Genomic DNA, 20665 nt, shown 5'->3' on the forward strand with positions numbered 1-20665 from the left:
AAAATACTCCAACCATCAGTTGATTTATAGAAATTCATTTTTCTCAGTGTCTGGAATGAAAGAAAGCATAAATATAAAATATTTAACACTGTTATGTGAAAATGCCCTCCAGAAAGAAACCAAAGGAAACTTTAGTATCTTTTCAGCATAAAGAAGTAAGCTTTCAAAGAGATTACATTAGAAAATATTCCACCAAGAAGCTTTAGTGCCTCATCCACCTGCAAAGAAATGAAGGCCAGAAACACCTGAGGCTTAGGAAGGTAACTTGATAATTAAGCGTTATACAGTCATTGTAACCTCACTAAGCAGTTGAAAACCATATCACGACACATAGCAGCATTCAAACAGGTTTTACCATTCTCAAATACAAAAAAAACAGCACCACAGACATCCATGATATACCAATAAGCTTCGGCCACTAGAACCAGATGTACTAGATGAATATAGCATAAGCTTTAAATAAATCGCGATATGGTTCCATAATCACATAGTTCAACAAAAAGGTGAGAAATCAAAGGGGAAAAAAAATTGCAAGGATGTGAATTGTTTCTCTTGTATTGATAGTTTGATACCATGTGGTTTGCAGATATACTCATTCTAGTTGTGCCTACTAACAGTTATAGTTTTAAAAGCTACAGACATAGGAGCACATCCATGCATGAATTCATTAATATGTTCTTTTCACTAATAAGCATAAGTGCATAACTGTTATTACTAGTATATAAACTTTCATCTGATGCTCACCTGCCAGCATGCATGGGATAAACATAAGTCTCCCATTGTCAACTCGTTGGTTTTTACCAGCAAGGTTTTTCTGGGGTACTAACCAGGACATGTTTTTCTCAGTAATCCAAAAAATTAATAAAAGAAAAATTAACAGAAATTTTATAAAATTTTGAGCTTTCTACTTCTTTTCTTAAAAACAATTAATACAAAATCAAAGTAGATATTGAAATTTCAAAATAAACCTCAAAACATTTAAAATATATTAAGCAATTTTTTTTCTGGAAGAAGTGACAATCATTTAGATTTTTTTCCAAATATAACAGCTTTTTCACTCGATTCCTTTATTTTTACATTTTCTTCACATCTTCAACAAAAAAATCCTGACATTTGTATGATGTCCCAGATTAATCTTCCATTAACCTATATTAGGATTTTCTACAGTACTATGGCTCTATGGCCACAGCCAGGCGTCAAATCCCAATAATTTGCAATTGACAAAAGGGATATGACAATTCATTCACATCATATTTCATGAAAGCATAAGAAAATTTAACAAGATGAAATTTTGAATAAGAAAACTATGAAGCTGTCATATTAGAAAAAAACAACAATATCACACTAAGAGGTCCTTAGAACATAAAGCAATCAAAAATAGCAACTTTAATGTGAAGCACTACAAAACTACAGCTTTCCACTGCCTGCATGCTGTCTCATGTTTATAAAGACAAAGGACATCAGAAAGTTTCACATGTAAAAACACTCATTATAAGAGACATCCATCAACTAAGATTTAGTGAATAATTGCTTTTGTGGTTTCACTGGTTTGAAAGGAGAGAACTTCTCTTCAGGCACAACAAGATACTATAGTCGAAGTTCATTTAAACATTTATGTCCATTGCAGTAACTAAAGGACTGACCAAAGGAGCCACATTACTGAATATTGGAAGCCAGTGCATCAAGGAACTCCAGATTCTAAGCCAACCATCTTTGACCTGGAAGAAACCGTTTGAATGTAAAAAAAAGTGAACTTCCTAAATGCATTGATATTTGATACTCTTGTAACAAAAAAAATAAACAGCTATGGCTGTCAAGATACCAAGGTTTCATCAAAAGCATGAGATCCAAAAGATGAAAAATAAGATGAATAGGGATATCGGTTATGAGTACCATTTTCCCATAGAATATTTGACATACCACTACTATGTAGTATCTATGGGGGCAAATCACATGACAAACTCCCCAGTGCCCTTAGAACCAGTTCATACTTCGTACTTTTAAACAGTGTAAAACCTGCCTAATCAACAAGTTGACTTTGTACTCTGTAGTCTCGTCGACTCAGCTTCACCCACACCGATGCGGGTGCGGGTGTGGCCCGACACAGCACCCGACTCGGTCAAACCGAATCGGGTGCTGCTGACCGCACCCGTTGTTCTTTTCTCTTATTTTGCTTTCATTTTTTTTCCTTCTCCTATCTTTCCTTCTTCTTTTTCTCTCTTCTCTCTCTCCCCCCTTATTTTATTTAATAAAAACTTTGAATTTTGTATGAGATTACGGTAACTTTGATAAAAAAAAAAAATCAAAATATAGACAAATAAAATTACTTATATAACAAATAACATACATATGTGTGTGTGTGTATATATATGTATATGCTCTCGCCGCACCCGCACTCAATTTTTTTTTTTAAACTTGCTACATCTCGCACCGGCACCCGCACCCCTCACCCATGTGACATAGCTTCCTACTAAGTCAACCCATAGGGGGACTCATTTATGATTGAAACTCGGATGACATAGCTTCGGCCATGACTTGGCTTGACTCAGACAACCCTGTTTGTTGAAGTATGCAATTATAGAGTTGCAACAGCAGCTTAATTATCCGACTTTTTGTTATCACATGAGTAGATATAACTTAGTCATTACTTTACTTAATGTTAGGTTAACTTATTTCTAAGTTATACATATAATCAAGACATTTTACAACCTTTTTATGTTTAAATGACAAGTTATATATTGTTTTTCTTTCAAAAACAGCAGTTAAAAAAACCTGGTCCAAGTCACCGACTTGTCCCGCCAAATCACAAGTCAAGAATGGATGAGTTGAGACCCAAGTCACTGGGTTTAGAAACATTGTTTTTAAAACATTTGAGAGGATACCCTAACATTTGAGATCGCAGTTCCCATTGTGTCCTTTATCAATTACCCTGGGGACTTGAAAAAAAATGAGCCCAGGAAGTAGGATTCATTGTTGGAAGTTTGGAACCTCATTTTTTTGTAAGATGACCCTAATGTTCTTGTAAGAAACCAAAAAGGGTACAACCGTACAAGTGCTTTGACCCCGTAACTCAAAAGGGGTATATCAGTGCAGATGTCACTTTTTTTGAGTCTCAATCCTACTTTAGTCCTACTTCTGTGTCATTTGAGATGTCATGTCATGTTCCTCTACCTATTCCTCTTGTCTCATTGCAATCTTTTCCTACTCCAACTATGAATAGGTTCCAGGACCCTCCATTGGTCTACACTCGACGACAGGATCCCTCTCATGGTCGACCATCAGACTCTTCTCAGGATGTGAGCTCCATTGAAGTAAGCATACCTAACGTTGATCCTTCACAGGACTTGCCTATAGCCCTGCGCAAAGGCAAGAGATAGTGTAATGCTCGTTGGTTCGGCATACCTAACGTTGATCCTTCACAGGACTTGCCTATAGCCCTGCGCAAAGGCAAGAGATAGTGTAATGCTCGTTGGTTCGGCGGGTCGGGTCGAGCTAGGGTCCAGACCCGGACCCGACCCCCACTCGCGTAAGGGCCCGACGCGAGGTCCTTCTCCCTCGCCTTTCCCCTTCCTTCTTCGTCGTCGCCTGGAGGTCTCCCGTGACAGCGCAGAGGGAGGAGAGTGGCGGACGGTGTGGGGGTGGTTGGAACGGCGACGGCGACGGCGACGGAGGTGGCAGCGACGGCGGCGACGGCGGCTTGGTAAACCCTCTCTCTCTCGTGCGATTTTTCTTGCTCTGCCACTCATGCCCTTTTGTTTGTTTTGCTCTCTGCCGCACGTCCCCTCTTCTTCTCTCTCGCCACTTTCTTTCCCCTCTTTCCGCTGGTTCTCTACCGCTCGACCCTCTTCTCACTCACCTGCACTCCCCCACCTGTTCTTTCTCTCTCTTCTCACCCCACGGCCGTTTTTCCCCCTTGACCGAACCCCTCCTCTCTCTGTCTCTCCTCTCTGTCAGCGTCCTTTTTCTCTGGTTCGTTTCAGTTTTTTTTTCTCCCACTGCTACCGTGGGTTAGCAACAGATTTTGTGTTGAACCTTTTTGGACGTATGTTGACTCTTTCCATGGCGTTTTGGGGGTTGGATTGCGGTTTAGGGACGTTTTTCCCCTCTCACCAGCTAGTAGGGTGTGAAGTGAGCAGCGGCAGCAAGCAATCTCGAGCATTGGCACTTGATCGGACGTGTGAAGTGGTTGCTAGAAGGGTTGTAGCAGTTTGGACGCTTGTTTTGGGGTGAGCAATACATAATCAAGCTCAAAGTAATGAATATTATCTTCTAAAGCATGTATAATTATTGTTCGAGCATGCTAGAGCTTAGAATTGATTATTTTGGGACGCATGTTAGTGATTTTGTTTTTGGGGGAAACTTAGGATTTGAGTTGGGAAGTGATGATTCATGTATTTAATGATCGTTTAAGCATGATGGATTAATTTTCGAAGCTTTAGGGAAGCATGGTAGAGATTGTGAGGTTGTGGGGAAGATTTAGAACCGTCTTAGGGAGTGTAGCGCAGACTTCGGTGAACGGGTGTATCATGAAGTTAATTAAGGATATATGCGTATTGGGATGTGACTTGAGGTTGATGTCTTACTTAAAGAACGTTATTGAGGAAGGAATTAGTGATGGTTTGATTGATGGTTGAAGGCTTTGATAATTCGAGGCAACGTCAAGACGTAAAGGAGGAGGCCTATTGGAGAGCTTGTTGGTCGACACTACCTGTCGATACCCTCTTGAGGCGATGACACGTGCCTCAAGGATTTTATTTTTGTATCTGTTCGTTCTGTTTGATTGGTGTAGGTGTCTAGTAGAAACCTTATTCTTGTTTATGTTTGCAGGTGCACCGGGCTCATCCCGTCGACCCTGAGTTCGAAGCTTGAGGCATTTTGAAGAATTTGGTGAGCGCGCCACAGGTATGGCGACATTCCAGGCAAATTCCTGCCTGGGGCAATTGTGTGATTGGGTGCTCTTAGGATCAAGGGATCCTAGGATTGTGATGTTAATTGATTGACTGTTTTGTGAATGAGTATATGTATGTTGCTTACATGATATGAATGGGTTAGAAAGATTATTAGTCATTCGTTTTAAAAATGTTACGCATTGGCATGTGCATGCTAGAATTGATATCTGTTTAGGACAGATGAGGCGGGGTATCGAGTCGAGTGTCTCCTCGACCCCAATTGTGCATTAGAAAGCATCATAGAATGATAACTGCATAGGACAGCCACGTGCCAACCGCAGATCGAGACTACTCTCTGTGGATTGGCTAAGTTTTTCAAAGAGGTGATTGACGTGATTGATGTGATGATTGATATGAATGTGTATATTGTTGCATATGCATTGCCATGGGCAATGATGCAGATGGATGTTTTGGAGGGTAGTTGTACCCGTATGGTATGACGGCTAGCAATGACTGTTACTGTATGTATAGACCTCGTGTGGAGGTAATCGGAGGTGTGGGTGCACTCGTGAAGTGTACTAACCTCGTGTGCTAGTCAGTCAGCTTGTGAAATTGTAACTATAATGATAAGAATGAATAACTAAGAGATGAGAGACCAGTGGGATGTGGCTATGTGGTTGGGAGACGTCCCCCTTGATTTGCCACTGGTCTTGCCTGTCAGAGCGCAGGCGGTGCAAGGCTCCAGGGTTCTGTTGTGTGTTGTGCTTGGAGCGTTGGGCTCCCGCCTTCCCAACCTGGGTGTCCTAGGGAAGGCTGAGTATCTCACCTTGGACTTCACACATCCAGGGATGAGTGCTCTACCGCTGCAGCGGGTGAAATGGATCCATACTGTTATGGGCCACCACGGGGATTGTCTCTCGGCTGTAGGCCGCCCGCGGTGTGCACGTGCCTGTGTTGCACCCACAGGAACTGTTAATGCACTAAAGTTAATGAAAATGCAATGTGTTTGACAGAATGCATGTGACTGACGTATATGTGATTGATATGGATGCAAGTGTTATGTTTAAGCATGCTTCGCATGTGACTGATGTTGTGTTAGTGTGGCCATCAAGTGGCTTTTACGTGTCGCACTCAGAGGCGACATGACGATAGATAGGTTGATATTTGTCCCTTTATTTGAGCCCTACTTGTGGGTTTGGCATTTTCCTGGCTTGTTGCCATACTGCGAAGGCTGAGCCTTCAATTGTTTTCTTTTTCAGGTTATGGCGGACCCGGGCAACAGGTTGAGCGGATGGCTTCACTCACGTCCTACTGGGGTGGTTTTGGGATGGTCGTTTGTAGTGCCGGCGCGTCATGTTTTGGGTTTATTGATGTCTTTTTTTTTTGTTAGGCATCAATGTTATTGATTTTGGAGCTTTTTGGTCATGCACATAGATGTGAATTTGTAGGAAACAAAATGGTTATATCAATGAAAGTTCGCCCCATTGTTTTGTATTGCTTGGCTCATCGTCAATTTGAATTGTTGGGTAGTCACACCTCGATGCTTTATGTCTTTTTCAAAAAAAAATAGTTTGAGGATTAAAAAGATCGGGGTGTGACAGATAGTGTACCATGCATCCTATCTCTCACGTTGTTTCCACTGACCATCTTGATGACAACTTACAGCAGTTTCTGAAAGCTATGTCAGTCCATACTACACAAACTGGTCATCAACAGGCATTACTAGATTGTAAATGGCAGAAAGCTTTGCAAGATGAGATGGATGCTCTCGTACAACGTGGTACCTAGGAATTGGTTGATCTACCTGAAAATTGTGACATTGTTGGCTCGAAATGGGTATTTACAGTCAAGTATCATTCAGATGGGTCAGTAGAGCGATATAAGGCTCGATTAGTGGCTAAGGGTTACACTCAGACATACGGAGTTGACTTTTTTGGGACGTTCTCTCTTGTGGCTACATTGGGCACTATTTGCATCATTATTTCTGTTGTGGTACACTCGGATTGGCCTATGTATCAGCTTGATGTGAAAAATGTCTTTCTTTATGGTGATCTTGAAGAGACTGTATATATGCAGCAACCCCTAAGGTTCGAGCGACAAAGAGAGTGTAGTAAAGTGTGCCGTCTAAAGAAGACTATCTATGGACTCAAACAAAGTCCCAGAACGTGGTTCCACAAATTATGAGAGGTGGTTTCACAATGTGGATTTGAAATATCTCCTTTGGATCATTCTCTATTCATCAAGAAGACCTCCAAATGTGTAGTTGTTATGGTAGTATATGTTGATGACATTATCTTGACAGGTGATTGTGAGTTCCTTCAAAAGCATTTTACCACGAAAGATCTTGGTCACTTGCGATATTTCCTTGGGATTGAGTTTGCGCAGAACAAAAAAGGTTTAGTGTTGTCTCAAAGGAAGTATGTCCTTGACGTACTGCAGGACACAAGGATGCTACGGACCAAGCCGGCTAATCTCCCTATGAATCCACATCTTCATCTTCATGATACTCAATCAGAACTAGTAGATTCATGATCTTACAGGTCTCTCATTGGCACACTTCTTTATGTTACTGTAACAAGACCAGATATTAGCTTTGCTATTGAGAAATTAAGTCAGTTTATGGAAAAACCTAAAAAAGTCCATTGGGATGTTGCGTTGATGGTGTTAAAATACCTAAAGCCATCCCCGAGCAGAGGCCTCTTCTTTAAGAAAGGTGAATCTCTAGACGTTTTTGCTTACAGTGATGCTGACTATGCAGGGTCTGTTGATGATAGAAAATCCACCATGGCTTCTTTATCTTGGTTGGGGGCAATCTCATATCATGGAAAAGCAAGAAACAAAATGTAGTCTCTAGATCAAGTGCAGAATCTGAATATAGAGCAATGGCTCAAACAGTGACTAAGATGATATGCTAGCAAATATGAGTATTCATGTTCTTCCTATGAAAATGTACTGTGATAACAAGGTTGCCACTTATATTGCAAACAATCCAGTAGTTCATGAAAGAACTAAGCACATAGAGGTGGATTTGTCATTATGTTCGGGATCTTATAAAAGAAGGCGTGGTGGTGTCTACGGTTCATGTAGCTTTTGAAGATTAGGCAGCAGATATGTTTACTAAGGCTCTTCCGATCAATGATTTCTCTAGATGCTGTGACAAGCTGAGCATGGTTGATATCTATGCTCCAGCTTGAGGGGGAGTGTTGAAATCAAAAAGTTTACTTTTAAGTATGGTAGTTTTCTGAATATTTAAAAGCTAGAGTCCTCTTTTGTCATTTTACAACTTTATGTCTTACTTATGTAACAGCCCTAGCCGATCACTAATCTCTATTTAAGTAGAGATTAGGGTACGATATGAATGAAGAAAAACTTTTTCCGTCTCTCTCTCTCCCATATTCCTTCCTCCATCGTCTAAATATCCCTTGTCGTCTAGTGAGAAGTGACTGCAAGGCCCGACGGCGGGGCTACAGCTGCCAACCCTTGTTGTCACCCTTTATTGGGCCTCGCAACTAGATAGCAAAAGATTTGTCATGACCTTCACTATACAACAAAAAGATGACACCTTTCTGTCGTCCCTCGTCATCTACCAAGGTGCGATTGCAAAGGTTGGCAATTGTGATCTAGTAGTCTATCATTGATACCATCTCTTATTGGATGGTGAGGCAATAGCAAGCCATCGTCCCTCGCTAGATAGAGGGGGTCCTATCACAACCCTCAATTTCCACCGACGAGGGTCAGCCCTTGGAGATGTTCAAACTTGATCTAATTAACAAATATTTTAACATTTATTGGAGTGCAGCAGTTATTTGTGGACTTTTGGCAAAAGGTGGTCAACTTTCATAGGTGTTTCAAAATCAAAGTTCACAGTTAGGTGACTTTCTGAGGTGTTTCAAAACGTAGGCGACCATTTGTTGTTATCCTTTGTTGGGTGGTTCAATGTAAATTTTTCTTAAAATTATTTATATAACTTCGGCTTTGAATGAGACAGAAGCTCGTAGTAGACAGAGTTTATGCATTTGAAAGAATAGGAGTTGTTAAATTCTGGATTTGCCATCCACCAACTTTAGGAGTCAATGACCACTAAATTTGTATTTTGATGTAATTTACAAAAGCAAATAGGGTTTTATCTCGCACTATGTAACACGACACTTCTAAAAGGTAAAAATACCCATCTAAGGTATTTTTTAGGTTATAGTTTAATTAGGTATAACTGATTTGATTAGGTTTAAGTGGGTTTTATTACAGTATTTTTCTATTCATTCTTTTATAGTTTGTTCCTTTTTTTCTGTTTGCTGCTAAATGCAGCACTCTTGTAGTCGTTGGACTCTCCAACGGCTAGTTTTGCTAGCAGTTGGAGACTCCAACGGTTTGCCCTTTTGTTATATAATGCACTTTGTGCATCTTGTATTCTGAGAGGCCTTTTGTAAAGGTTTGTGTAATATGTCTTGTGAGTAATAGATGATTCTTTTCAGTGCATGGTTTGCCCAATCTTTGAGGTCTGGCTGCTATAGAACATGTCGAGTCCATATTCAGCAGTTTGAAATCTGTGTGTTCGAGGAAGAATTTACCTACATGTGTTGTTCCATTAAATAAGTGCAGGAGTAGATATCATCGTACAACCAACAATGGATGCCATTTTTTTTGGACCATGCCATTGCTAACAATTTAAATGTTTTGGGCTCCTAAGTAATGCCATCTACAATATGTTTTGGGCCCACAATGAAATAGAAATAATTCTCTCCTTATGGAATAGGCAATACTAATCAAATTGAAATTTGATATTAAAATACTGAGTCTAACTGAAATTAGTATAATGAAGGAAACCTTAGAATAATGTATACATGCATTTGTGAGTATTATAGACATACAAGTACAACAGTGCACATAAACAGCACCTGTTTGTACAGATGCATGTGCATTTACAGGTGTATATATGTAAGTAAGTGAATGTAAATTTGAGAGAGAAACAAGAACCTCGTTTGAATCTTTTGTAAATGCAGAAGTGGCACAGGAGCTGGTCGTGGATTTAGGGAACGTGAGTAAAGAAGAAAGTTCTTGTAGGCTCCTGCAAAGCACAAGCAATGCAGCAAGATGACATGGAATAACTTTAAAATGGAATAGTTAAAAATAATAGTTAAAAAGTTTGGTGTTTAGTGGGGATAAAGTATAACAAATGAGGACCATACAATCTCCCAAATGTTCGACATAACCAGAGCCAACTGTGCATGGGCAATTCACAGGTATCTTCGTATGAAAAGTTCATTAAGGTAGGAAAGATATTTAACTTTTCTGTTTAGTATTCCAAGTTGCCATCAAGGATTTAGCAGAAGAAAGAACTCAGGAGTAAGCAATCAGGACTTACCTTAACACCCACAGTGGTCCATCATAAGCACACAAGGAGATGCCCTCACTGAGAATTCTATAGAAACACACACACAAACAGGGTAAGCTAGTCTCTTCTATGAAAAATACAATCAAGTCTTGCGAATATAATAGTTAAAGCAGCAACATTTTGGTGCAGCATGGCAGTTCCAGTTCATCAGTGCTGCATTAAAGGTACATATATCCAAAGATGCATATTAACATCTGTTATACAATAATAACAGGATACAGATATACAGTCATCTGTTGGGAACTTAGTATCACAAAATGCAAGAACATGCTACACATACACACATGGACTCACACATATAAACAAAAAGGCCAAAGCTATTCTCTTTCATCGCCACCCAAAAATCAGCAAAACGTTGATGAGATGTTGAAAAGGTGTATCAGCAACTTCATAAATACAAATGCAGGAAGGCTAATCAACAAAAATAACGAACTAGGACAAGTGGATAGCTTGACTTCAACCATTTTATTGATCCTGTGAAAACATTACTAGCTTTAATCAGATCATATATGTGCTGAGTCAGGATTATCACAGCCTGGAGAACGACATACTATTTGCATGGGCATGCTATCAAACTTGGATTCTTGTCCCCATGCACGTCAAGACTGCATTAAAGGTACGCTACATACCTCTCAAAGCTTTCACATATTCCCTTAAACCAATCGATAGCAAGTGCTTCAGGAATTAAATGGTGGTAATTTCTCATAAGGTAGCAGAAGGAACCATTCCTGCAAATTTTGAAAGTATTTAGAAACTAAAATATGCATAGTATTTCACAAAAAATAAACTCTTTTTCCACTTCCTGGATGCTGCAGTTTATGAGAATATCTAGAAGCATAATAATGAGCATTATAAAGTCATATCATATATGTTTAATGTTGTCAAGTCTCAAAGTGAAATTATTCGAGAACACTTAAGAGGATGAATATGTTGTCTAGACTCTAGATAACATTTCATTGGAGAATATTGAAAAAAAATGTTTAACCTCTTTTCAGCTTGAAAAGTTTTGTTACTTTTGTATTACTTATTAGTATGAAAGAATGTCTTTCAATCAAAGATAGAAAACAAAAATGTGGCTCTAGTGCATAAAGAGCATTGCAGCCATATGATAAACTTTCAACTTCTGGACCACAGCAGCCCCACACCTTCAGGACATATCTATCCAACTGAGAATGGTAGTAACAGGATTTCTCAGTTAGTTCTTTGACTTCTTGAGGTACATGTCATTCCTTAGGAAACCGCAAAGTAGTTTCCATGTCTTGTTATTGATTGGTGTTCAGATAAGTTGAATTTGTTATGCATAATAATATTAGAATTTGGCACCATGTTCTTGGCCACTGTTTCTTGGAGTTCACTAATAAGCTGACCAAGACAAGTTTTGATATTTTATGTGTCCAAATACACAGATAACATACATGAAGAAATTACATGTTTTGTTGTGTGCATCCATGAGAGTGCACACGAGCGTGTACATGAAGTACATAATCATGTATGCACATTCATTTACTGACCAATGGACATGCACAAATGGAATTATCAACCTACAAGAGGGCTGCTTTAACATACAACAAAAAATTCTTACCTGATCATAATCATATTTTTTCCGTTTTCATTACAAAATTTATGTTCAGGAAATGCAAATTCAAGAACAGGACAATCCCTAGGAGGAATAGGTCATTAGAAGAGCATAACTACCATAACCATTTTCCGCTTATAATCCCCTCTTTTAGACGGCTAGCTGCATTTTCTTTCTTCAATCTCTTTGATGTTGAAGGTAGCTTAATAGTATGAAGACAAGCCTGAAATGAGGGTAATGCACAAAAAGATGATAATAACTTGAAGAGAAAAAGGAATGACAATATAGCAACCCCATGTCAGTATGTCACACACCCACACATATATGCATATAGATTTACACGTGCGTACACAGACATGCCTTCTGAAAAACGCAGGCTGCAAGTTCCATTAAGCTTCTCTCAAGACCCGTGGGATGTGCTGCCCTTACATCCCTGTCTACATCTGAAGGCCTGTAAACGACCAGTAAATCAGCAAATATGAACCATTACCTTCAATATCTAGAAAAATGATTACTCACCGGATTATGGTACTTCCTGTGATAATAGCCTGATCAAATTCCTTACTCAGAACGTCAAGAAGAAATTCAATCAATCCACTCATATCAGAAATACTCCGAGCAAGTTTCAACTGTATCTTCGCATAAAGAACAAGTGCATCCTGCATAAGATAGTTGATTCATAGTTCAACTATCTTGTCATGTCATCTCTTTAATAATTTTTTCTACATTTTTGCAATAAAGCTTACTCCTTTCAAGCCCATGCAGTCATTACCCTCACAAGAGTCACAACCAATGGTGTGGACAATGGTCGAACTAGACTTCCACATGTCTACAACTATAAGATCCTGCTTACAACGAAGGGCCACTAGGCTACAATGTCCAGCGCCACTCCCTTACTTGACAAGCCTATGCTCTGGCCAGACATACTCCTCCAACCATAGCAACGGCCTATCTAGCATTCATGAGTAAGAACACTCTATCACCCCCAACTTACACTGGTTGTATCCACCCTACCCTCTAGCACAAACAAAGGTCCATCACAATTTGAATACATTCAACCAACCCCAGCAGAAGTCACCTCCTTCTTGGAACTACGACCATCTTGGTAAAGCGATAGAGCACCATTCCTGTAATTTTTAGGATTTTTTTTTTAAATCTGCCCAGATTTTTTCTGAAATTTTTCCAAGAAAAACAACTTGTCCCAAGAATGATATTTGTCACAATGCTCTAGAGTAATCATTAAGCTGACCTGTCAACTGATTCTTGGCCAAGCTAACTACTCAATCCCTAATGGTTAGCCAATGGAAATTAGGTTAACTGGCTTATCAAGACTATGGTTCATTGCAACATCTTGAAAGGGCCCAAGATCACGGAAGACCCTAGGGGTGCCTAGCACGGGCTCCTAAGGCACAATATTATGTCACCAAGTAAACAATGAGTGTCTATTGCAGAAAAATGACATAGAAGATAAACAGGTACCAACAGTTAACTAAGTTACCTAGTCTACCTGCAGACGATGTGAAATATATATGCAACAAAGTAAAGAGAACAGAATAAATTTACTTTACCTATAGCAGGTCCTGAAAGAGGTTTGCGTGCAAAAGTACACAGGAGGAAACACATAAAAAGGAAAGAAATAAAAAAATTCAAGACAGCACAAATGGAAGATAAAAAAAAATTCAAAAGGAATAATCCCTAATGAACAAATGCAAGACAGTTTGGGGAAAGCACTCACAAATCATTCTAGCAATAGGATTTCTATTTGGCAAGTTGGATCCATCAAAAAGATGAAAAAAGAATGTACAAGAAACGAAGAAAAGAAAAGAAAAAAAAGTCAAGACAACAAGAGTCCCCTCTATCAGAACAGGTATGCTCATTATACTATAATGCCTAGAAATGCACTTGTCGATGAACTTGAATCCAACTATCAAAGTGGCAAGGGAGGAAAGGGGGCAAAGCAAACAAAAAAGAGGTACAGAAGACAAGGATGAAAAGCATCATTGATCACACTAGAGTAGAAAGAGCACAATAAGTCAATTACCTGGCCAACATTAGTGAACATATAACAGAAAAGATGAAGGCATATTTACCTTGCAGAAAATAATCATAAGATTGATTCAACAATAGACCTTACAGAAAACAATGATAGGAAAAGGTTTCAACAAATTATAGGAGATCTGACGAATACAACTCCTCCCACATACATCTTGAAACTAGAAAGAATCAGTATGCAAAGCCTCAGACATGCATTAAATAATTTGTGAATCAATAATCAATGCACTCAACAATCTTGAATCAATCTGTTTAGATTGTTATCTTTTAGCCTTCACCCTGATATGCAAAGAAAACAAAGGCAATCTTTGTCTGGCCAAAAACATAAAGCTCATCGCCTTCTGGAAATGTAAGTATTCCATTACTCCATTAGAAATGCAGAATGGAACCTGGGAATGCTGTTTGATACCTTTAGCCCATGATCATGAGTTGAAAGCCAGAAGCGAGACATGAAATCTTGCAATGCTAGATGGATTTTAAGAGATCTCCGTCCTAAATTTGGACCATCCTTTATCAGATACATGTTCATGCACTCGATAAGCTTTCGAGAAATCTTCCCTTCTTCCCTATTTGAATATTTAGGATAGGGACATGTGACAGGAGTCAATATTATTCACCAAAATATTCAAATACCAGAGGAGAAAAAAAATTGATGCAGTAGAAATATGAACGTCAAGTGGAAGAAAATAGATGAAAAATGTACCTCAGGTTTGAAAACATATGAATGAATCCTTTCACTATCTCATTGCGTAGGTTGTCATGAAAGTCACCAACTGGATATTCCAGTAAGGCAAGGAGTGTTTGAATAAAACGAAACACTTCCTCTTTAGAGGCTGCACTTTTGTGATCTCCACCGCCCAAAATTGTCCCAATCTTGTGCATATATAGGAGAACAAGATCTGCCACAAGAGTATTACATAAATTGGGAGCAGCAGGATTTATTTATTACTACTATAAATTTCTCTATAGTTGGTTAGGCATAACTTACTTTCATAGATCCGTTTCCTCATGTGTAGACGATACTCTTTTATTCCAAGGAGCTGACGAAGAATGCTGCTATATTCAGAACGAAAGCTTGGTACATCCCTTATAACATCCAACAGATGACCAAAAATAGCTTTCGCGGCAGCAAGGAGCACCAGCCTCCTACCTAAGCCACAGAATATGAAGAACATGTAAGTTTTTCCATTTTTAAAAATATTTTCTTTAATTTTTTGGTAGGTTTTTGTTGGATATAACTGCAATCAGACCAACACGAAAAAGTTTCACAAGCTAACCAGCCTTCCTACATGATCTGGAAACAAATGAAAATGTGCAATATTAAGGAGGAAAAAAACAAACATATTTCAGACAATGGTGTTTGATAATTGTAGAAACACGAAGATCAAGAACAAAGGAATAAGATGAACACGATGTAACGTGGAAAAACCCTCAACAAGAGGAAAAAAACCATGGACAAGGAGGAACTGGCGCCCACTAGCGACCAGACTCTCTCTCTCTTAAGATTTCATTCAACTTTAAGATTAAGGTTTACAATGATATAAGTATGCCCTAACAAGGACATACTAACTCAGACCCATACACCCAGATCCGTCAACACTCCCCCTCAAGTTGGGCATACATATCAAACATGCCCAACTTGGATACATTTCTCTCGAATGAAGTTGAAGATAGAGCTTTCGTCAGAACATCAGCGGTTTGGTCTTCAGACTTCATGTAAGGTAAGATTAACTCTTTAGCATCAATCCTTTCACAAATGAAGTGACGATCAATCTCAACATGCTTTGTTCTGTCGTGTAGAACAGGGTTGTAGGCTAAGTTGATTGCAGACTTGTTGTCACAGTACATCTTCATTGGTCCTTCAACCTCTATTCCGATATCAGTCAGCAATATTTTCAACCATAGTAAATCTAACGCTCCCATAGCAATAGCTCTATACTCTGCCTCTGCACTAGATGGAGAACACACATCCTGCCTCTTGCTCCTCCAGACAACAAGATTTCCTCCCAAGTAGACACAATACCCTGTAGTAGACCGTCTAGTATCAGCACAACCTGCCCAGTCTGCATCGGAGTACCCCTCAATCTCTACAGTCTCTTCATCTAAGGTTTCTATGATATGAGGTACCTCACTGCGATCCTTTAACAAGTAGACAAAGGTGGTCCGAGAGAAGTCATCAATAAAAGTTATAAATTATTGAAAACCTTGATGGGTATGAATTCCTGAAGGCCCCCACACATCAGAGTGAACCAAGGAAACTTCATTAACACAAACTAGTAGAAATAGGGTACGAAGCCCTCACATGTTTGGCAAATTGACATACATCACAAGAAATCAATGACAAATTCAGAGTGGAACACAAATCGAAAAACAACTGTTTCAAAATACCAAAAGGGATTATAGACATAGTGTTATGATCTCCTCCGTCAAGGCTTCCGAAACTGTTATTTTGATGAAGAAAATTTTACTTTTGATGTCTTAACTGTTCCCTAGCAAAAGTCCACTCCCATCAATAAAGTGTATTCTCCTTGGATAAATAAATGCTTGCTTGCCAACATTTTAGTGAATTGTCAAAGGGGACTATGGACAGATGCCCTGGCCGAATCCTAGTGATGATCATTTGGTAGATCATGATCAACACATGGCTTATGTTCCTCAAAAAATTCAGAAATTCACAGGCAAAGTTCATGCTAAAAGAGGAGCAAAGTATGTCAAGCACTAGTAGCGAGTCAGGCAACCAACCATCACTGAAACAATCTAAGAGATGGGTCAATTACATAACCTCAGGATCGGATTTTCAGTTGTTTCTGTCATAGGTTGGAAACCACAAGGAACCAGTAACCTTTCCCTAGGCTAAGAAAAATATTAGTTAAAAGCTATGTCACACGGACGCGGCTAAAGAGGCCGTGTACCCGTGTCGACTCGCCGACACGGGACTCAGCTAGGACACGGCAAAAAATAAAAATTAAACATTTAATGTTTTTTTTTTCATTTTATCAATTTTTTGTGATGCGTCCAATTATTTCCATGAACAATCCTTTCAGATATTCAGTACTTTTGTGATAAAATACATTTTCTCACAAGACTGTAAGAGTGAACTATTAATTTAATGCCTTTTTTTAAATTTTATCATTTTTTAGAATATTTAATGTAGCCTTGGACCATTGGGGATATAATCTGGTATCATGGAGTAGTAGAAAGCAAAAAATTGTTGCCAGCTCAAGCATATAGGCTATGTTCATGGTTGCAGCCACGACTAAGACAATGTATATTTGCCATTTGTTCATTGAGTCGCACCAGTAGATTTTGATGTTACACTTGTTATGTGAAAATTACTGTGATTTGGTTTCTTGAGAAGTTGTACAATTATAGATATAGACGGGTTCAACTGTTACATGAAGACTTCAACACTCACACTCACATTTGGATCGATGTACCATGAGCCCAATTACTACAACAAAAGACAGCCCCTAAAATTGTTGCATTATGCCTGAACCTGTGCATAAACACCTCAAGGGAATTTGAATGTCTTTTACAGATTACAACCTAACTGCCTCCCACACTTGCTCTTGCTGCAGGTTCCTAAGCTTCAGTGGTAATACTAGAGCAACAATGTAAGCGACAGTGAAGAGCACAACAGAACGAAGAAGAATTACTTCCTTAGCATTGAAGTTTCATGTCCTCTATATATGAGCTACGTGACACAGGTACGGGGCATGGACCCACGTACCCGCTTCGGTACGCTGGTACACGGAACCGGGTACGGCATCAATGTTGGGTACGGTTGGATTGGGTATGAGTTAGACCTGATCCAAACGACAAAAAACATCGTTTTTTTTTATGTTACCAACTTAAGAAAGGGTTGGATCGGGTAGGACTTAGACCCGATCCAAACGATAAAAAACATCATTTTTATGTTACAAACTTCATAAGGTCGAGCTCTTCAGCTCGACCCCAACCGGCGTTCTTCCACAATAGAGCAGTAGAGCGACGACTGGTGGTGGCGATGACGTCCGGCGCTGCACGACGGCAACTGGCGGCAGCCAAGTAAGTGTTTTTTTTATTAGTTTCACTATTACAACTTAGGGTTCTGCTTTTTTATTTGGGGGTTTTTTGTTTTTTTTTTATTTGGAGATGTTTTTGTTTGAAGATTGAACTCTAAATCTATAGATTTATATACGTTTTGATGTTTTGTTTGATTTTATGTGTTTATCTATTGCTGCAACTTTTGTTTGGTTGCATTTTATTTCTATCGGCTATTTCGGCTGCCAGTTTTGTGTGGTTGTTGCCACTTTTGATTAAAAGTTGATGAATCTATCAGCTATTTCTTTCAATTCTTTTCATCAACCAAAAAAAGTGATGCTGCCGATCAAAGAAGCTTATGCACAAGCCTAAATGAAGAGTGATAGCCTGATCATAGTCGGTTTTCTCACTTTTCTGTAACATCTGATTGCTTTTTGTTTTATTCTTTGAATTTTCTGATCATTATATATTGTTTGGTTTGCTTCTTTTTATTATATTGTTTGTAGACTTTTTTATGGCATTACACTTGTGACTATTAATGTTTTTTTGTCCATTTTATCATTTTTCAGAATTTAAAAATTTACCAACCCGCGTACCCATAATTTTCAAAATCGCCGTATCCGAACCCGTATCACCATACCCGTACCCGTACCATACCCGCACCTAGGTGACATAGTATGTGAGGGATTATGAAAGGTGTCAATGCAAAACAAACCAAAATCCAAAAAACTCTCTTTCTCATAGATAGTGAAACCTGGGAGCATGCAGGTGGCATGAATTGAAACAAAGTACCCAACACCTAATATCAAGTTAATTGGATTTTCAGCAACTATCAAGTAATTAAACTTTAATATCACCATATTTCTTGCATGGCGCAATTAGTTTACGTGAATGACTAAAATACTGGAACTCTCTTCAATGATATATATAAAAAAATAACATAGAAACTGTGGGGATATATTTTCTTTCGTACAGATGGCTATATAATTCATAGTTGTTGACTTGCCTGTGAACTTAAAATCTTCTGCATGTTGTATAACATCTCGAAGTGTTCTGGCCAAAAATGGCTTCGGAGGCCTTCTTTTGCTCGTCGATATTTCGATTGAAATACATTTTGTGAGCAGGCTGAGAAGGAAAGGCCAGGTTTCAGCTGCCAAGAGTAAATTCACAAGCACGCGTCATTGAAGTATTTTTTCTTAGACCAACTTATGCAGACATCGGCTCGTTTTATCCCAAATAAGTTGCAAAAGAGACGAAGATGACAAATATTCTATCAGGAGAGCTACCAAATTACGACGATGAAAGAGATAAATTCGTCTGAAAAGAGCATTAGATCGCATTACAGTGGGGGATATCGTCGTGCCGGAGCTTAGCGGTGTTGCGGCTGAGCAGTTTGCAGAAGCTAATGGCCCTCTCGCCTTCCATCCAGGTGCCCAACAACTTCACCCCTTCCTGCACCCATCGGAGAGAACCACGAAACGTGAGTTCATAATCAGACGATAAAGAAGGCACGCGAAGGAGAGGACGAAGAGGTTGCAGCGAGTCGAGTCCGTGTCCGTTACCTCTCTGGTTTTGGATTTGTCCGATGAGAGCTTGGAGACGACCTCCTGGATGTCTCTGGAGGTCGCCATCGCCCGATCGACGTCGGGTGGCGATCCTCCTGAGTGGAGCAGACCCTGACTCGGGGAGGCGAACTGCGGCCAGAGAACTAGGGTCCGGGTCGTCGGAAACCGAAACGGCCGTCCGACGAGGCGCTGGGTGCGGCGGAGGGAGGAGTGAATGGCGGTGCGCGTTTTCTTGAACGTCGCGGCGGGAAAAGGAAGGGCGGGAACCGACCCAAGCTTTACGCCTTCCCGTTCAGACGATGCCTCTTGATGCGTGGCCTCTCTCCATTATTTGCCGTCTGATATATTATGGCCCTTTCAAATTCCGGTTTCAGCTTTACGGGCATTTGACAAAACGCAATCTCGGAAAACTCGTAAGTAGCGGAAAAAAAAATAATACAAACACACCGTATATATTCTAGAAAACCCTTCTACCTAATAACTGATAATTTTACGGGAGCATTTGATGCTTTGAAATTTGGTTTCAATAATAAAAAATCAGTAATCTTAATTCCTTCTCAAAGTATATTTTGAAGGGGGAGGTCACCACCTTTTTCTGATACATTTTGATGAAACCAAAATTTCAGGTCTCAGTTTTCGAAACAACAGACTTTGTTTGTTTAATAATTCCAGCTTCTTAATAAACGATCTTTTTTATTCTTAAATTCTATGATTCTGGGTATATCAAACTCTCCCTCACGAAGAAATCTTATGTTTCTCATGCTCGGTAAATTTTGCCTTTCTTTTCAGTGTGACTATAAAGCAAATGGTGCATGTGGCAGATTTTGTCTTTCTTGTGGATATGATTCTAGAGACGAGGTATATACGCACTAGTGAGATTGTGGACATATCAACTTGAAATTTTTTGCTTGTAAAATTCTTTTAAAGAAATTGCCTTCTTGTTGAAGATTAAATAATATTTTAACGCATGTCTTGCCATTTGCAAAAAGAAAACTGGTAACTGTGACTACCATATCATCGCACAGCTTAAAGAGGGATGCTGAGGCATTGTGGCTTTGCATCAACCCACTCAATTAAAACTTTTCACAACAATCAGGAAACCCAATGGCATTTGGCACTTTAAGCTTGCTGCAAGGTGCAATTAATACATTTAGATGTTGTAATCATC

The 20665-nt window shown here is 39.3% G+C and overlaps 1 protein-coding gene across 5 annotated transcripts in view; it reads right to left on the reverse strand.

The window, feature by feature from the left end:
• LOC116261494 (serine/threonine-protein kinase ATM) overlaps window positions 1-19835 on the reverse strand; it is a 145682-nt gene extending 125847 nt beyond the window's left edge. For 3 of the 5 annotated variants that reach the window (XR_007574323.1, XR_004174299.2, XM_031640277.2), the window contains exons 1-14: window positions 19495-19835; window positions 19276-19384; window positions 18939-19082; window positions 14898-15059; window positions 14613-14808; window positions 14319-14475; window positions 12377-12516; window positions 12218-12308; window positions 11977-12080; window positions 10911-11009; window positions 10252-10308; window positions 9864-9954; window positions 1644-1718; window positions 177-218 (exon numbers count right to left, since the gene is read on the reverse strand). Coding sequence is in view for 3 of the 5 variants with exons in the window: in XM_031640277.2 (XP_031496137.1) it covers window positions 177-218; window positions 1644-1718; window positions 9864-9954; window positions 10252-10308; window positions 10911-11009; window positions 11977-12080; window positions 12218-12308; window positions 12377-12516; window positions 14319-14475; window positions 14613-14808; window positions 14898-15059; window positions 18939-19082; window positions 19276-19384; window positions 19495-19563 (1536 nt within the window). In the remaining 2 variants the exon portion in view is untranslated. Of the gene's footprint in view, window positions 1-176; window positions 219-1643; window positions 1719-9863; window positions 9955-10251; window positions 10309-10910; window positions 11010-11976; window positions 12081-12217; window positions 12309-12376; window positions 12517-14318; window positions 14476-14612; window positions 14809-14897; window positions 15060-18938; window positions 19083-19275; window positions 19385-19494 lie in introns of those variants that run through there. The other 2 variants (XM_031640278.2, XM_031640279.2) reach the window with 2 other exon arrangements.
• Window positions 19836-20665: the final 830 nt, after the last annotated feature.

This window comes from Nymphaea colorata, chromosome 9, assembly GCF_008831285.2.
Source record: "Nymphaea colorata isolate Beijing-Zhang1983 chromosome 9, ASM883128v2, whole genome shotgun sequence".
NCBI classification, from domain to species: Eukaryota; Viridiplantae; Streptophyta; class Magnoliopsida; order Nymphaeales; family Nymphaeaceae; genus Nymphaea; species Nymphaea colorata.